This window comes from Melozone crissalis, unplaced genomic scaffold, assembly GCF_028551555.1.
Source record: "Melozone crissalis strain CALT ecotype California unplaced genomic scaffold, PUWL_Pcris_2 ptg000017l_1, whole genome shotgun sequence".
Classification (NCBI taxonomy): domain Eukaryota; kingdom Metazoa; phylum Chordata; class Aves; order Passeriformes; family Passerellidae; genus Melozone; species Melozone crissalis.
Window position 1 is genome coordinate 780,140 of NW_026535795.1, and position 17,650 is coordinate 797,789.

At 51.6% G+C, this 17,650-nt stretch overlaps 1 protein-coding gene across 1 annotated transcript; it reads right to left on the bottom strand.

Annotated features, from left to right (window-relative positions):
* Nucleotides 1–4,534: 4,534 nt before the first annotated feature.
* On the bottom strand, nucleotides 4,535–16,759 carry UBE2V1 (ubiquitin conjugating enzyme E2 V1). The gene is made up of 4 exons (XM_054274607.1): nucleotides 16,696–16,759; nucleotides 8,517–8,665; nucleotides 6,625–6,750; nucleotides 4,535–6,335 (listed from the first exon to the last, which is right to left on the bottom strand). Exons 1-4 carry the CDS (start codon nucleotides 16,715–16,717, stop codon nucleotides 6,189–6,191), a joined length of 444 nt encoding a protein of 147 aa, XP_054130582.1. The 5' UTR covers nucleotides 16,718–16,759; the 3' UTR covers nucleotides 4,535–6,188.
* Nucleotides 16,760–17,650: the final 891 nt, after the last annotated feature.

A 17,650-nucleotide genomic window follows, 5' to 3' on the forward strand; every position in this document is an offset into this window, starting at 1 on the left:
GTCTCAAGGGGACACACGGCAGCTCAGTGCCAGCCCACCACAGCAGGCATTTCTCCACCTCTCTGCCCCGCATGCACGGGACTGGGGCAGCTCCCCAGCCTCCCCTGGCTTGTCCTCCCTCTGCCTCACTTACAGCAAATCACTCCCAGGAAGTTCCCGGCACCAGGCAAACAGAAATCCTTTTCTCCAAAGATCTGCAGAGCATGATCAAGGCAATTAGGAACACGTGGTTTTAGAGCAGAGCAGGGGGGGAAATGGCCCCATTGTTTCTGATGAAGATGGCTCAGAAGTTTGCATCACTTTTCTTGTCAAAACTCCTGCTTGGTTGGTTTTGTCCTCCCAAAGAATCTTCAGCTTTGGCTATCCTGAAACATCCTTTGGCAAGTGGACAGATAAAAAGTACGGCAACATAAAAGAATAGATGCTGAGCAATAGAGAGGGGAAGAGACTTTTAGACCATTTGACATTTACTCTCTCCTCCTATCACCCACCAAGGTTCTGCAGGGCTTTCCAGGCATGGCAGGGCAAAACCACCAGCAACGTGGCTCAAGAGGCAGAAAAATAGGACAGGACCCACATTTCTGAAAACCCTTTGTAGGCTTTATTCAAAAGGACATAAGGATGAAGAAAGGTGACAAAATGCTTGACAGATATAAAATGATGAGCATTCAGCTTATCTCCCTATCCTCAACATCTGCGGGATGAGCCAATGTGGGAGAAATCGGGGAAAAGGTAAAGGCACAAGCACCAGGGATGCAGCACCACGAAGGGAGGACAAGGAAGAAGATGCTCAACAAGTAAGAAATCCTCTTTCCTAGCAGAGGCTGAGCACGCTGGCTCTGGTCCAATAAAGCACTTAAGCATGTGCCTGAATTAAATTTGCCTTTCCTGGGGCTCCTCGCAGGCTTCAGCACATTCTCCAGCAATGTGTACAGCATGGCCAGGGAAACCAGGAGCTATTAAGGGACCTGAATCTCAGTCAGCAGCCAGGTTAGAGAGCACTGGGAGAGCACATTAGCCAAGATTAATGCAACATGGCAATTCCACTGACAGGAAAACCCTTAGCCACCAGAAAAACCTCCTTAAACATAAAATAGTAAGTAAAAAAGTTTAGATATTAAGATGATCAGTATCAATTTCTCTTCAGTTTCCTTCTGCTCAAGGTAGGTAGAGCCTGATGCAGACACATTTGCAGGTACCTGCAGAACTGGAGCTCCCCTGTGGCAGGGCATGTCGGTGCCAGCTTGAACAAACACACTGAACCCACCGTGCTGTTCCTTGCGCAGCAAACACTGTCCTGCAGGAAAAGCGCCCACCTCAGAGGCTGAATGGCCAATTCCCACACCAAGGTGAGCCACCGACAGCTCCCACAGCCCTGGCAGTGCTCTGGCAGGGGAGCAGGAGCACATCCCCTGCCCATCGGGGTTTGGTGCCACAGCTCGGGGCTCTGCCCTGCCCACACCCACCCTGCAGCCCCACGGGGCTCAGGGCTCTGCGATGGAGCCCCCGAGCTGCCCTTGGGCAGGGTGTGCCAGGGCCGAGGGGCACGGCTGCTCCTCCTGCTCCGTGTCCCAGTCCCATGCTGGGATGAGCCGCTGACCACACCAGTGTCTCACAGAGCAGCTGAAGACACAGCCGGGCTTCAGAATTGAAATTTCAAATACAAAGCACTGCACGGGGTTGTAAGAGAGCAGAAAGGGCACATTTAAGCACATACTCCCTACACAGAGAGCTTAATTCCAGCACACCAAGGAGCAAACCACCATTAGTCTTTATTAACAACTCAGGTCTCACTGGGTGCTGGTGTTCCCCCAGCCCGTCAGTGGGACAGGCACCGCACACAGGCGTCTCGAACTGAGGCGGTTTGGACAAACAGAAGCGGTTCGGACAAACAGAGCGGTTCGGACAAACGGAGCGGTTCGGACAAACAGAAGCGGTTCGGACAAACAGAAGCGGTTCGGACAAACAGAGCGGTTCGGACAAACAGAGCGGTTCGGACAAACAGAAGCGGTTCGGACAAACGGAGCGGTTCGGACAAACAGAGCGGTTCGGACAAACAGAAGCGGTTCTCACAAGAGGCCGTACCCGTAACCCGAGCAGCAGCAGCAGCAGCGCCGAAAGCCTTGGGCAGCCCTGGGGCTCCCTCTGCCGTCCTGCCCTGCCCGGCCCGAGAGCGCTGCGGGGGCTGTGCGGGCACAGGGCAAAGCAGGGACCCTCTGTGGGCACAGGGCAGCACCAGGGACCCTCTAAGGGCACAAGGCAGGCTCATGGACTCTCTGTGGGCACAGGGCAGCACCAGGGACCCTCTAAGGGCACACAGCTGGCTCATGGACTCTCTGTGGGCACAGGGCAGAGCAGGGACCCTCTAAGGGCACAAGGCAGGCTCATGGACTCTCTGTGGGCACAGGGCAGCACCAGGGACACTGTAAGGGCACACAGCTGGCTCAGGGACGCTCTGTGGGCACAGGGACCCTCTGCACAGCGGGCACAGGGCAGGTGGGTCCAGCTCAGAGCAGCCTCCTCCAAGCACTGCTCAGCCACTCCAGCAGCACCTGCTCCAAGCACGTTTGTTTCGTGGCCAATCCCCTTATTTGATTCATTGTCCCTTCACAGGTGTCTCTGAAGAGGCAGTGGGCTGGGACACAGACTGAGGGCTGGCAGGATCGCCTGAGCACCTTGCTGGGCGCTGCCAGTTTGGGTAAGCACAGGTGACAGGCTTTGTTTGCACACCTCATTCTGAAGCACCAGCAAGCAGCAGCCTGGGGTGAACGGTCCCTTCCCCTCACAGGTGACACACACTGACAGAGCACTGTGCAGCTCCAATGGCAGCTCACTCCCAAGCAGATTTTATCCCACACTGCCCTGCTTGGTTGTGGGAACAGCAACGGAGCTCTGAGTGTCCGGAGAGGGCGGCTCCTGGGGGAGAACAGCCACAGTGAACCCTTTTCCTTAAAGCAGCATCCAGCTTTGGCTGAGGCTGTGAGCAGGCGGCTCCTGCCAGCACAGCTCCCAGCTCCCAGCCAGGGTGGGACGCTCTCACCTGCGCAGCTTGCAAAGCAAACCCGACGATTTCACGGCTTTAAAACCATTACTTGAAGTAAGAAGGTTCAGGGAGGTCCCAAACATGCACCAATCACAACCTGGCAAGGAGGGCATGGGCACCCTGAAAAAGAGGCAATCAAGCAGCCCGCTGTAATTAGCACGTTGTCCAATGCCCATTTACCACCTCTGACACCAAGCTGTTTGAAACAAACACACACGGTATTAGTTCCATCCTCTTCGGACACCCTGGGGCCTGCCCCGGCAGCCGGCAGTGCTCATTCCAGCCCAGACAGCAGCAGCCAGTGTCACAGAGCACCACAAGGCCATTCCCGTTCCATTCCCAGCCAGTGTCACAGAGCACCACAAGGCCATTCCCGTTCCATTCCCAGCCAGTGTCACAGAGCACCACAAGGCCATTCCCGTTCCATTCCCCGCCAGTGTCACAGAGCACCACAAGGCCATTCCCGTTCCATTCCCAGCCAGTGTCACAGAGCACCACAAGGCCATTCCCGTTCCATTCCCAGCCAGTGTCACAGAGCACCACAAGGCCATTCCCGTTCCATTCCCCGCCAGTGTCACAGAGCACCACAAGGCCATTCCCGTTCCATTCCCAGCCAGTGTCAGAGCACCACAAGGCCATTCCCGTTCCATTCCCAGCCAGTGTCACAGAGCACCACAAGGCCATTCCCGTTCCATTCCCAGCCAGTGTCACAGAGCACCACAAGGCCATTCCCGTTCCATTCCCAGCCAGTGTCACAGAGCACCACAAGGCCATTCCCGTTCCATTCCCCGCCAGTGTCACAGAGCACCACGAGGCCATTCCCGTTCCCAGCCAGTGTCACAGAGCACCACAAGGCCATTCCCGTTCCATTCCCAGCCAGTGTCAGAGCACCACAAGGCCATTCCCGTTCCATTCCCAGCCAGTGTCACAGAGCACCACAAGGCCATTCCCGTTCCATTCCCAGCCCAGCAAGAACCTTGTTTCAGCCCATGGCCGCCGTGAATGCACCAGGACCTTCCAGCCATCTCCAGACACCTCACACTGGGGAAAGGCCAACGTTCCACAGCCTTGTTTTCACCCAGACTGGGAGGGAAGCTCAGCTTGTCGCAGGGCATGCTGCAGGCAGATACTCTTCGCTATCTGAGGAAAACACTGGCAATGTCAGGTTGTGAAATACTCCTTGACCTTGACAGGCAGTGTAAGTGCAGCTGCAGAGGGATTCCATCTCCTCGGACTCCAGCACAGCACCAGGAACCCCTGGCAGCCCCTGGGCCTCACTTGATGCTACCAAGGGCCTGAGGGGCAGCCTGAGGCTTCCACCAAAACTACAGATGCTCCTTGGCACAGCAGCAGCAGCAGCTGGATAGAGACAATTGCCTTTCACCGCCAGGTTACGGTCTGTCAGCTAAACCTGATCTGTAGGAAGATACTTCCAACAAATCAAGAATTCCATAAGGGATCAAAATTTTAAACATAAATACAATTAAAGCCTTCTAATATTAATGCACACTTTTTATTATATTAAAATCAGGCAATGGTCTGATACAATAAAAAGGCTGCTTATGGAATACTGTTATGTTAAACTTTCAGTACAGAGGATGTTAAATCCTTACAACTAATATTTTCCTCAGAAGTTAATGGAAACATCAATTGTTCATTGACTTGACAGCTGCTGCTTTAAAATGTGTTTATTTTTATTCTTTTCTTTTTTTCCTTATTTTTTCTTTTATTTTTTTTTACACAAACACTGAATTTTTCATAAAACTTAGGACACACTAGGTTGGTTTCCTGTAAGCTTGCATCCACATTGCAGCAGTTAGTGGTCCGGAAGAGTAATCCAGAAAAGGCAGTGATTTGCCAGGATGCAAAGCCAATCAAGGTCCTTAATCTGCTGTGCCACCGCTTCCCCAAAACCTTCACTGAAGAGATTTCTAAGACTTACAGAGCCCTAATGAAATCTACCACCCGGGTTTGATTTGTCTGCGGTTGTTACATCGTTTGGAGGGGCAAACGCAAGTGCAAGGTTTTGCTGATTAACATTCTTGGGTCAATCCAAAGCACCAAAGCACAGTGATTCGAGGGTACCTGGAGCGTGTTCAGAACCTCTGGGTGCAGAGCGTCCCCCACTGAGGTTTGGCAGCAGAACTTTGGGCAATCCTGGTAAATTACTGCTCTTTTCCCCACGTCAAAGCCTATCTAAGAGCACGGCCGTGGCCAGCTTGGCGGTGTGGCAGCAGTGCTGGAGGGAAGGGAAAACCCACGCTTGCCAGCAGAACAGATACTCTTGTTTCCCAGGCTGGTGAAGACTAAATTTGTTGCAAAACCAAAACGATAAGCAGGAGGGAACAGGTCAAGTTATTGCCCCGACGCTCACCCCTGGGCCAGGGGCGAGAAGAGTCACCAAAAGGGGCAAAAAGAAAGCAGCACCCCCACTAAAAAGAGGGGAAGAGGGAAGAGATAAAAAGAACCCTGAATCCCTCACCCAAAGCTCACATCACTGGTGAGGGAGACCAGGAAGAGAAATACAATCTATGCCTTGGCCAAAGGAAAGAAGGAAAGCTTGGCCCAGATTATCAGGGCATTTAAAAAACAATAAAAACCCAAAAACGACCACAGTCACATTCAGCCTTTACTAGAGCGAGCACAAAGGGAGGGATGACTGAGGTTAGCACACATCCCCAGTAGTAGTCCATACAGCCCAGTGTAGTACTGGAAGCAAAAACCTTTGTGTCTACTCTAATAAATAGCCCTGAGCTTCGACTCTATTGCAAAAGACAGAGAAAGAAAAAAATAACCCAGGCCAGACACACAGCAAGGTGATTGTGGGATGGATCCTTTCACAGTTAAGTTGGATGTGCCACACTGGTCTTGACAGTAATAAATTTAAATAGACTTTTCCTGATACCAGAAGTTCAGCAATGTGGACAGTGGTTACACGACAGGATTATTTGTTATAGCACAACTTATATTTCAAATGAAAAAAAAAATTAGTATCATTTACAGTATCTCAAGAAAAACTTCCTTTGAATGGGAACTTCCTTTCCAGTATTTTGAGGTCTACAAGATGCATCTAGAAAATTTACTACTGTGGAAAATGAAGACAGCTTAAATTGAATAAGGGGGGGCATGTTGGTTTTTTTTTTAATTAATTGCTGTAACATTGTCCTTCAGGTGGCTGAGGAAGTTTCATATTTTCTTTAGACATCATTAGACGCCGAAGCTCTTGCAGAACAACTTTGATACTATAAGAATTCTGCCATTTTGCTAGGACTGATATGGCTCTGGGGTCCACCTAAAACAGACAAAAAGACCATTCCTGTCAGAATTAGTGCACTGGTTACATGTAACTCCCCCCACCCCCAACTGAAGGTCCCACATGAAATCTGAGTGGGAGAAATCAAAAGCAAGTGTCTTCCTAAAAGCATAATAAATCTCCACTTGTCCACTTCCCTTCTACCCCTTTTCCTTCTCCAACAAAGGACATCACAAGCAATGAGGAGCTAGGCAAGCCACAAGCATAAACAAAGCTTTGGAACTGCACAAAAACCCAACATTAAAATGAATAAAAGCGAAAAACTTACCACTCCATTAGAACTATTTACTCCATTCATATTAATTTTTGTTACAAATCTTACAAATGGAGGTGCTTCTGGATACTTAGGCCCACATTCTATTTTAAGGCTGTATATTCTGTTTTCATAAATTGTCTGAGGGGAAAAGAAAGGGGGAAACAATTATATCAGGCAGTTCAATAAGCATTTGGTTAAAGCAGCGGCTACTTTAGGAACATGGGAGCTACCAAAGTGTGGGCAGTCATGTGGATACCATGCTGGCTCCCTGTCTGGAGTTCATTTCTCCATGTTCAGAGTATCCAATGTTCCTGCAGGGTAACAGCGCTGCTGGTCTGGGTGCTGGGGCAGGGACAGCCCTGAGCTCTGTGCACAGAACAGTGCAGGTCCAGGTGCAGCTCTGACAGGGCCCCTGCCAGCAAGGTGACTCCAGCCTGTGGGCCATCCCTCACAGCCTGGCAATGCCACAGCCTGCAGGGCAGCAGCACTCAGAACTCAGCTCTGCACAGCTGCTCCTCTGTCCCGCTGGAATCCAGCACAACATCCTCCCATCTGCTACTGCCTTCCACCCAGAGGGAAACAGGACTCAGCAAGAAGCTCAAAAGAAGTCCCAACATATCTGGCAAGAAGATCTGTATTCCCAAGTGTGTCAGGAAAACAGGAGAGGCACAGCTGACTCCTCTGCTGTGATGGCCCTTGGTTTGCAGCACGACAAGATCTGCAAGCTTCCATCACTGCTGGCAAGGCTGCACGCTCCTGTTTGCACATTTCAATTCCTATTTAATTTTCTAAATTAGATTTCAAGGTTGTTTAAATTTTCCATAAACCTTAGGCACACAGTGAGCTTTCTTCACAGTCTTAATGCAGGCTCATTAGCACTTTCCTAATGTTCTAAAATCAAATGCTGTTCTAGAAAACAATTTGGGTACATCATAAACAAATGAAATGCTCGTGACCGGGGAGAGATTAGCAAAGGCAGACAACAGTAAACAACACTTCTGGGTGAGACAGAAAACACTGCATGTATAATGCCTGCATAATACGTGTTCTTGTATAACCTCTCTGTGTGTCAGAGAGGCAATGACAGAATGGGAACAGAGAGCAGGAACATGATTTTCTGTGAAGATTTTCATATAATGACCCCAGGAATTACTGAGAAATGATACTGAGGCCAGCTGCAGAAGACATCTGCCATTGCAGGAAGGAGAATTGGCTACCTGCACTCCATCAAAGGATATTAAGGAAACAACAGTGAAACTGGAGACAACAGACAAGTTCTGGTTTTAGGCACACAATGAAGTCCTCAAGGTCACTACTAGAGGGTAAACCCACAGTTCAGTGGGGCTGGGAATACAACAATACTCAAACAAAGACCATGATTAGATGCTGCTTTGGGAGAGGACATTCAGAGTAGAGACTGAAAACACTAAAATTTGAGTTTCCTCAGTCAGCTGAAATTCTACAAGAGCTGTCAGTGCTGCTGCAATAAACAGCACCCCCCAAACTGAACAGGAGCAGCAGAAAAACCAGCACAGAGCATCCCCTGGCACCTGCAGCAGCTCCCTTTGGAACCTCACTGGCTGAGGGGTTCTCAACCTTGCTGGATTCAAGGGTTCAGCATGTTAGAATTCTGGGATCTTGAAAGTTATATCTTACTGAATCTGCAAATATAAAGCAGACAAGTAACAGAACTAACCAGAGAAAGGCACCAAAATGTTCCAAATTATAAGCAAAAAGCCATATACACACATGAAACGCATTACTATAAAGAACTTCAACATAAATCACTTCCTAAAGTGTTTTTTCACTCATTTGCCTTTTGTTTATTGTTGACTTCAGTGGTGAAGTTAGGAGAAGGGGAAAAAATGTAACAGTACTATTTTAGTATTTATGTGGATACTTACTCTTGGAGGCCCAATAATCATTCCTGTCCATCTCGTAAGTGTCATATCTTCATCATCTTCAAGGCCCCAGCTAACTGTTCCATCCCCTACTCCCTTCTGACCTTCTTCAAGTTCTTCCAAAAGACGAAAATTACGAGGAACTTTTACTCCTGAAACAATCAGAAAAATACTTTCAGTTGAGAAATCTTGTAAAGAAAAACAACTAGAGTAATTTCCCTGATACTTTTGATCATTCTACAGATCACATCTTGGGCAAAACCATGAAAATACCACTTTGTGAATGACAATATTTCAACGTTACAAAAAAGCTATTCCCATATTTAGCTTGGATTTTACAAGCAGAATCAAGGTATCCCCAAATAAACATTCCAGAAGGCTGACAGGCCACATGTTACAACAGGCAGTAAAATGAAAGGAAACCTCTGTTCCCTCAAAGGTAGACGCAGTATTGTGGAGCTCTAATTAGCACTTGTCTTTATGATTTATAGTATAAAAATTTAGAAGTTTCTACAAAATGACACCATGAGAGGCTTGACAGCAGTTGACTCACTCAGAGCTTTAAAAATACCTTTCAAAGCAAATAAAACTCTTTCATAACATTAGTAGGTTAATCTGAAGTTAATTGAAGTGGGCTTTGTCAGCAGCAATAGCATCCTTTGTACTTGTGACCCGCACCACCAAGGAATTTCAGCACTTTGTAATTGCTGGCACATTTCTCCTCCAAGCAGACAGCAAACCAGGGAGATTTCCTTCTCCCCATTACATGAATGGAAAACAATGGCCCAGAGAGCTTTGGTGGCACAGCCAAGGTCACACACCGAGCCCGTGGTGAAGGAGGACCCTGAGCTCAGGCCACTGTGGGGCTCACTGCTCCTCAAGGTATCTGCACCCCAGAACTGCACGTGAGCACTGCTGCTCCTCAGCGGGGTCTGTGCCCCAGCTGTGGGTGGCGGGGGCTCCAGGGCTGGCTCCTGTCAGAAGCTGCTGGAAGCTCCCCCTTGTGCTGGAGCCAATCCTGGGCAGCTCCAGGACGGATCGGCTGCTGGCCAAGGCCCACGACATCAGCACTGCTGGGATAACGTGTTTGGGAAGGGACAAAGCTACTGCACAGGAGCAGCTGGAGAGAGGAGTGAGACTGTGCCAGAGAACAGCTGTGCACTCCCCAAGGCCCATGAAGGATGGGCAGAGATGCCCCTGGGGAAGCAGAGATCCACCTGCAGCCCATGGAGCACTCCTTGGCCATGCACTGAATACAGAGGATCTGGCAGTTTTAAACTCTCCTTTAAATATATGAATGATCTAAGGAAATGTAGCGGCAGAGATGATCTTGCTGCATAATCAGAGGTGTCCAAATTTCATTCACTACAAAGCATGCATCAGAGAAACCAAAGCAGCAAGTGACCGAAGGAAGTGGATACCCATCCAAGGCGATCACATCCAAGAACACCCGGGGCAGCAGGGCTCAGTCCCAGCTGCAGCAGCAGCACAGAACTCACCCAGCAGACACCAGCCCTCGCGCCCGGGGGCTGCTGAGCACAGCTCCCTGCCAAATCCCCTGCCAGCCAGACCCTGCCGTTTCCATGGCTGCTGAGCAGCACGACTCGTAGCTGTGAAAGGAAATGAGTCAGCTGGGGCCAGTAAAGCCATTGCCATGAGACTGCCCGAGCCCCAGACCCTGGGTGGCAGAGGGACCTCCTGGGCACCCCTGCCACATCCCCTGCACGACTAACCCCACATAAATGTTTAAGTTGTGCAGTGCGTATCCTGTGTGCCCCAGACACAAGGGCTCAAGCCTGCCAGTCACACCTGAGCCGTGACACAGAGCCACCCGTTTGTAATTGCATCCCAACGCCCTCTGTGCTGTGCTGTGGGGAGGCAGAGCAGCCCAGCTCCCACGCCTGGGATGAGAGAGCTGGGGGACACGAGCCACGGAGCCCGAGCTGAAGGACAAGGTGCAACCTCTGCCTGCACACAGCTCACCTATTTCCCTGCTTTTGCTGCAGTGGATGCAGGGAGAGCTGCTGCTGGGGAATGACTCACAGCTAAGCTGCTGTCTGGGCTGCAGCCCTGCCTGCTGGTGCCCTGGGCAAAAGGGGCAGGGGAGAGGGGCAAACAGCAGGTCCTTCTGGAGGGGCCAGCAGCTCTTCCCCAGGGCAGGGGGTGCCACAGAGGAAACCCTGTGGCTGTTATCAGAACCCCAGCCAGAGCAGCCATCGGCTGGAGCCGGGGAAGACTCATCTGGAGTCACATGGATGCCAAAGAACGCTCTCACTTCCACACCACAACACCACAATATTTAACAGGCATCATCTCAGTCTGTGCCTCGCTCCTTAATCACATCACTTCATAGCTAGCAGTGGTGCAAAGACAATTGACAGGTATTTACTGAGACCGAGCTAAATAACCCAGCAGCAATCGGCTTTAGGGCAGACACAGGGCACACAGCAAAGAAGGAAACAAAAAGTATTGCCCATCCACCCTTCCTCTGAGCATCAACTCTGAGTGATCCCTCTGAGCATCACACCCTGCTCACTGAGCCAGGCAGGAATCTCTAAGTGAGCGTGTAATTAAAAATGACATCATCACGTACATATTTGAGCAGCCACAAGCAGGACTGCAAGGCAGCCTCAGTTCTCACATTGCTACCCAGAGCTGGGCTTGGCTTTACAACCTTACGGGAAGAGAAGGCAACTTAATTGCTGAGCTCTCCCCAGATGCAGCTGCTGTGATTCAGCATGAATGCAGCATGAATCAGAGCCATAAAAGAGTCACACAGGATCTCAGATTCTGTGCAAGTGTGAGGTCTCCGGAGAGCTGGCGAGTCACAGTGAGCAGGACTGCTGCCACACGGAAATGGCTCACAGCAGTGAGTGCTCACCCACTGGAACTGCCCCCGGGAGCTCTGCAGGGCCACAGGCAAGGACACAGATTGGGGCTTTATGCACTGCACGGAAAATACAATGGTCATGGCAGATAACTGGTGATTTTACAAGAAATTACCTTGTCACACAGCATTGCTGCTTTTTTAACACGTGTTACCCCTATTCTAAAGCTCAGGGTGTAACATGAAGGACCATCACCTCAGCTACCACAGAAGGTGCCAACTCAGCTCCCTCCCTGACACACTCTCAGGAAATTCATTCAAAAGAAAGAGAATCACAGATATTAATATAAAATATTATGCCTATATAACCATAAATGCTTTATATAAACAAGCTTCCCTTAAGCAAGGCAGAATAAAGACCAGATTCACCCTTCTGGTCAGTCTGGAAAGAGGCACCAGGCCATTAAGGCAACCCCATCTCCTCATTTGCAGGGGCCTGGAGCACTCATGGTCTGCTACCACATCCTGCTGGGACCCAAACCTCACAGGGACTTGTGATCATACACAAACACATCACCATCGTGCTTGCTGCCCACCAAGATCCCTAGAAAGTGGCCAGATCTGTCCTAGGCACACACAGTATTTGCCATTAATGTCCATGCTGAAGCATGGCAGCTGCAGAGTCAGATGCCCTGTGCCCCCCGACAGCACCAGGGGTCTCTGGGGGTTCCTCCTCCCACCTCCCAATAAATATCTTGCATAACCCTCTCAGTGTAGCAATGCAGACTTCCTTGGCACTAACCAAACCAACCTGGTTTTCTAAGAGCTCTTCAGTTAACACAAGAAAGCCTAAATAAAGTGAGAGGCAATTAAAAAGTAATCAGCTTGTCTAAGGTACTTTCAGTTATGCATTGTAATTTTGCCTTCACTACAGTTCAAGATGACTCTCAAATAGCAGCTTCATTTGAAACATAAATACAGTAATATCTCAGTAACTGCTTCACTTGGAGCTTGCCTAACCTCACAGAAATACTCCCAGAAATGGAACTGAAAACCTATTTCAGAGCAATAGGAGATACTCACTATTAATCACTACAGCAAACCAGTGAAAGCTAAATGGTAACTGCACTGACTGGGTGACCTGGTCAGAGTCCCACTGAAGGAAAAACAGAATTACCCTCAATGACAGCGCAATGCCAGCTTGGACTTTTAAAGATCTTAAAGCACTCTCAGATTTACCTTTTCAGGCAGCACTACTAAAGACACAGATACACAACTGAATGTGTCTTGCACCAAGTTTAAGAGTGATCTTATCAGGCTGAGATTTTTCGCCTCTTACTCACTTTTCCATCTCCATTCTCCTCAGTTACACAGCCAAAGCCGTTTCACACCCGGACACCTTGTGAGGCTGAGAACAGCACTGTGAAAGCAGGCAGCCCATGTGCCTTGGGGAGATCCTCTCCTCCAATCCTTCCGAGCAGCGGCAGCAGAACAAAAACCACACCTCTCAAAAACTTCAACAGCCCGTCTCTCTCCTTTCTAAAGTGAGATCGAATTACAAGCAGTTCTCTTCAGGACTAAAGCACAGGCAGGGGCACAGCACACCTCAGCAAAGCACCCAGAAAATGGGGCTCTGTCAGAGAACTGTCCTTTACTGAAGGTTTTTCCACATCTTCACTGTAACAAGCAACTTATCAATCTGGCCTTTCTGGACAATTTAAATTCTGCTTTCTATACTAGTTCCTGATTTACTGTCACTCCAGTGAGCTGAAATCCAACAGCTTTAAACACCTCTGTTGCTCAATATATTAAAATGCTTTCTGTTGCTTGTTTCTGTGTATTTGATACTCAGCCTTAATTACATCCTTTCCAGTCTGTGTTTCGTGTCTTTGCATTGACTGCAGATAATGAATTGGACAGCTAATCCCGGCAGCACTGGGACAGTAAAAAATACACAAGCCATTCCTTGTCACCATGGTATATAAAGTTTCTGAAGTGATGGAATACTTAAACCAAACAAAAGGCTTTCAGCAATTGTCACAAAAGCTTTCAGGAGACAGGAACTTTGGATTTCTTGCACTGTTTTTACAGTCACAGTTTCCACTCTGATGATGCAGACAGGTACCAAGATACTTTTCAGTTACTTTTCCCCTATCCTCGAGTCTTTCACTTAGAGTCCCAGAGAGCCCCTGGTGCTGGCAATGCTTCCTCTGAGATGAGGATGATGCTGTCACTCCAAGGAGCCGCCTGTACTGTACAACACTGCCACTGCCCCTCTGCTGTGCTTCTCACCAGCGTCCCTGGGAGTGCACAGGGACGTTCCAGGCTTACAAACAGACACTTTTAATGCACTGCACTAACCCAACGTTTCAGGGTTACAAACAGACACTTTTAATGCACTGCACTAACCCAACGTTTCAGGCTTACAAACAGACACTTTTAATGCACTGCACTAACCCAACGTTCCAGGCTTACAAACAGACACTTTTAATGCACTGCACTAACCCAACGTTTCAGGGTTACAGACAGACACTTTTAATACATTACACTAACCCAACGTTTCAGGGTTACAAACAGACACTTTTAATACATTACACTAACCCAACGTTTCTGGGCTAGAAACAGACACTTTTAATACATTACACTAACCCAACGTTTCAGGGTTACAAACAGACACTTTTAATGCACTGCACCAACCCCACTGTCTGCTCTCCCCTGTTAGGAGCATTAAGCCCCATGTACCAGTACTGCCACAGCCATACATCCAAGGACTGGTTCTTGTGCAGTTCTCCACCCTCCTCAGACCTGGAAAAACTTACATGTGGGCAAGCCAATTTACTACTCAGCACTCCCAGGCTGTTGGTAAACAGGGCCCTGCAACAGCCCCACTACACTGAACAATGAAAGTGGGTTAAGTGAGGTCATTAAACCCTTCCCAGGGTGAAAGCTACAGAAACACCATCCCCAGCAGCACAGCTGGGTTTGACTCGCTGTAAAACCCAAACTACAGCTCAGCACAGGTGGTGCAAGGTCTGTGGTGTAAGCCAGTGCAGAGCCCCTGAGGAACCCCTGCATTCCTGCTGGCCCACCTATGGCAGCTGAGCATTCCTGCAGGACACCTCAGTCTGCGGGATGGGCACACACAGAGCAGTCTCCTATGAACACCCTTGTGAAAGCCAACCCTTTCTTTTTATTCATATGGAATGGGGTGTGTGGGAAAGCCACACCATCAGCAGCACAGGACTCCCCTCTGCCAGTGGCACAGATGGACCCCACAGCCCAACATCCTTCCAGGCTGAGGGCTGGGTTTTCCCTGCTGTGAATAACTTCTACCTGCTTAATAGATACAAATAGCTAATCTACCTACCTGTCTAATTGCCAGGACCCGCCCTATGACTCTTTTAGGTTACAGGGACATTTGTTACCACTTCTTCCTGTGGGTCAGTAGCTGCTTTTGAAGACAGATGAGCATTTTTCATCTTCAATATGTGTGTTGGCTCCATTGCTAAACCACCATGAACTCAAGATATCGTAAATATTCCAGTGCTTTACAGACAAACACAAACACGTTAAGACTGCACAGATCCAGTTTTAGCACTCTGTTCTTCCCAGCTGAGTGCAGGCAGGCCTGAGGCACGTCCCCAAGGCCCCGGGGAGGGCTCACCTGCAGCCCCCAGGCTGTGCCAGGCCATGCCTGCCCTGCAGGGACCCACAGAGCCGCACTGCAGTGCCACTGCCCGCTCCCGGGCTGCCCTTGCCACCAGCACGGGAGGCTGTCTGTCTGTCTGTCTGTCCTTGCCCAGCACTGCAGAGCGCTCTGAGGGCAGCCCCTGAGCTCCAGGCTGAGCAGGGTTTGCTGCAGACACGCAGTGCTCCTGCAGCACGGCTCTGTAAGGCACCCAGAGCAGCTGTGAGCCCACACTGCGGCCCTGCTGCCAGCTGGGAACAAACCCTGTCACAAACCCAGGGGACAGACAGGGAACAATGCAGCAGGCACAACGCGGCCAGCAGGTGCTGGCCAACAGCAGCCTGTCCCAAAGGCCTGTCCCACACCTGCCCCTCCATGAGCACCTCACAGCTCTCTCACAGAGCTGCCCCGCCTTGCAAAGGAAAGCATTTGCCTCGTTCTTCCAGCTAAACACAAAGTGCAAAGTCAGCAGCTTGAAATGACCACGGAGAATGCAGGGCAGGCAGGAGAACGTGACCTAGCAGGGGAAGAGGGGTCCCTTCCTCCAAGCTACAGCTCCTGTGTCTTTACTCAACACCTCTCACGTTCAAACGCAGACCTGCAACACAACTCTCAGGACAGCAACCACTGCACTTCATCGAGTTTTTTTAAATTGATTAATATGAATTATGTGCATTGTGATGGTTACCCTTAAAATCCAATGAGTGGTCATTGACAGAGAACTATCTGTACAAAAAGAAGTCCAAAATATTGCTATTGTATCCCCATCAGCCACGTTCCGGTGAGCACAGTCCAACTTTGGAGGGTGCAATTTGGAAACAAGCACTACAGGGGCACATGTGAAACCCTCCATGGACTGGGAAAACAGGAAAATGAAACTGCCTCAACAGAAGTGACTCTGATTTACTGGATCTGCTGAAGTTCATTAGAGGATGTCAACAGAAAAAACCCTCACTCCAAATCTAGTGGCAGTATTTTTGTTTAATATGTAACGATAAACGCAGAGGAAGAGCGTGTGTAAGTACTCAAGGCTGGCGTGGAGCAGGTTTGAAGGAACAGACAATTCAGCGCTTCTGGAGCACACGCGTCCTGCCACGGCCCGGGAGCCGCGCGCTTCCCGCGGAGCACACACAGGCCGGCGGCCAAAAGGGCTCCTAAAGCACCGACTGCAGCCACGGAACGCGGCCACAGCCTGGGACCGCGGGCCGGAGAGCCCCGGGCCCGCCCTGGCCACACGGGCCGGGCCGGGAGAGGAGCGGGGCAGGGCAGGAGCCCGAACGGCGGCCTGGCCTCGGGGCCCGGCCCCGCCACGGGCTGCGGCCCGCCCGGCCCGGTTCCGGCGCGCCGGGACACGAGTCCGGCAGGGCCCCCGCTACCTCCGGAGCCGCACCGCGGCCGCGCCCAGCGCGGGCCCTCGGCAGCCCCGGGGAGGCGCGGACGGGCCCGCCGGGACCCGCGGACGGGAGCGGGGACGGCTCCGGCTCCACCCCCGCCCCACCGGGCCCCGCTCGGGCCGCGCCGCCGCCGCCGCCCCCTCCCCCCGGCCGCGGCCGCCCCTCCGCCGGGCGCCTCCCGCCCCGCCGTCCCCGGCCGTGGCCCCGCAGGTGCCCCGGGACGAGGCGGCCCCGGCGCGGCCCCGCCGCCCGGCCCGGCCCGGCCCCGCTCACCCGCGCCCGTGGTCGCCGCCATCTTGCGCCGCCGCCGCCGGCCCCGCCCCCGCCTGACGTCACCGCAACGCGAGAACTGCGGCCACGGGCGCGGGCGGGCGCGCTAAGGGGAGCTCGCGGCGGGGCAGGCCCGCGCAGAGCTCTGTGGTGCACGGGCGGCGCTCCCGCGGCTCCGCGGCGCGGGCGGGCGGGCGGGCGTTATCGCCGCTCGGTGCAGCCCCGGGGCTCCGGGACACCGGGACACCAGCGCCACGGAGGGCCTGCCACACCCCTTACACTCCGGCCCAGCTTCCCCCAGCCCGCTCCCTTCCGGCATAGTACGAAAAAAAAGTTAAAACAAACGGGAAGGAAATGAGTTCTGCTTCGCTTCGCTTTGCACCACACGCTCAGAAAACCGAGCCCCAAAAGAGCCCCTGAGAACAGCCGGAATAATCACGAAACAAATCGTTCTGGAGCCCCACGGCAGCTCCAGCCCCGCTGTGCAGCGAGCCCTCCCAGCCTCAGCCTCGAGCAGGGACGGGGCCATCGATTGTTCCTGGAAGCTGCTGTAGAACAGCAACGCTGCGTTCATTTACCCGGGCGCGTTTCACTGCACGGCCCGGCCGAGGCAGCGGGAGAAGCAGCCAGAGGGCCCGAGAGCCCGCGTGGGCAGCACTGCAGAGCCCACTGCCCCCGCAGGATGGGGCTGCTTGGGGGGCATGGTGAGCACCCACGGCACAGCTGCCAACCAGCACTCCCCTCCGGCTTCCACACTGCTCGGTCAGGAGGATCGCAGGGACGGGCACCGCACCTGAGCCACCGCCTGCAGCGGGATTGTGAGGCACTCTGCAGTAATTCTCCTCAGTTTACTACAGCACAGTGACCCCAGACTGCTCTGCCTGGGAGGCTTCTGCAGTGCCACGCTGCATGCGAGGGATCACCCCTGCTCCTGGGATGTGTGCAGGGATCACCCCTG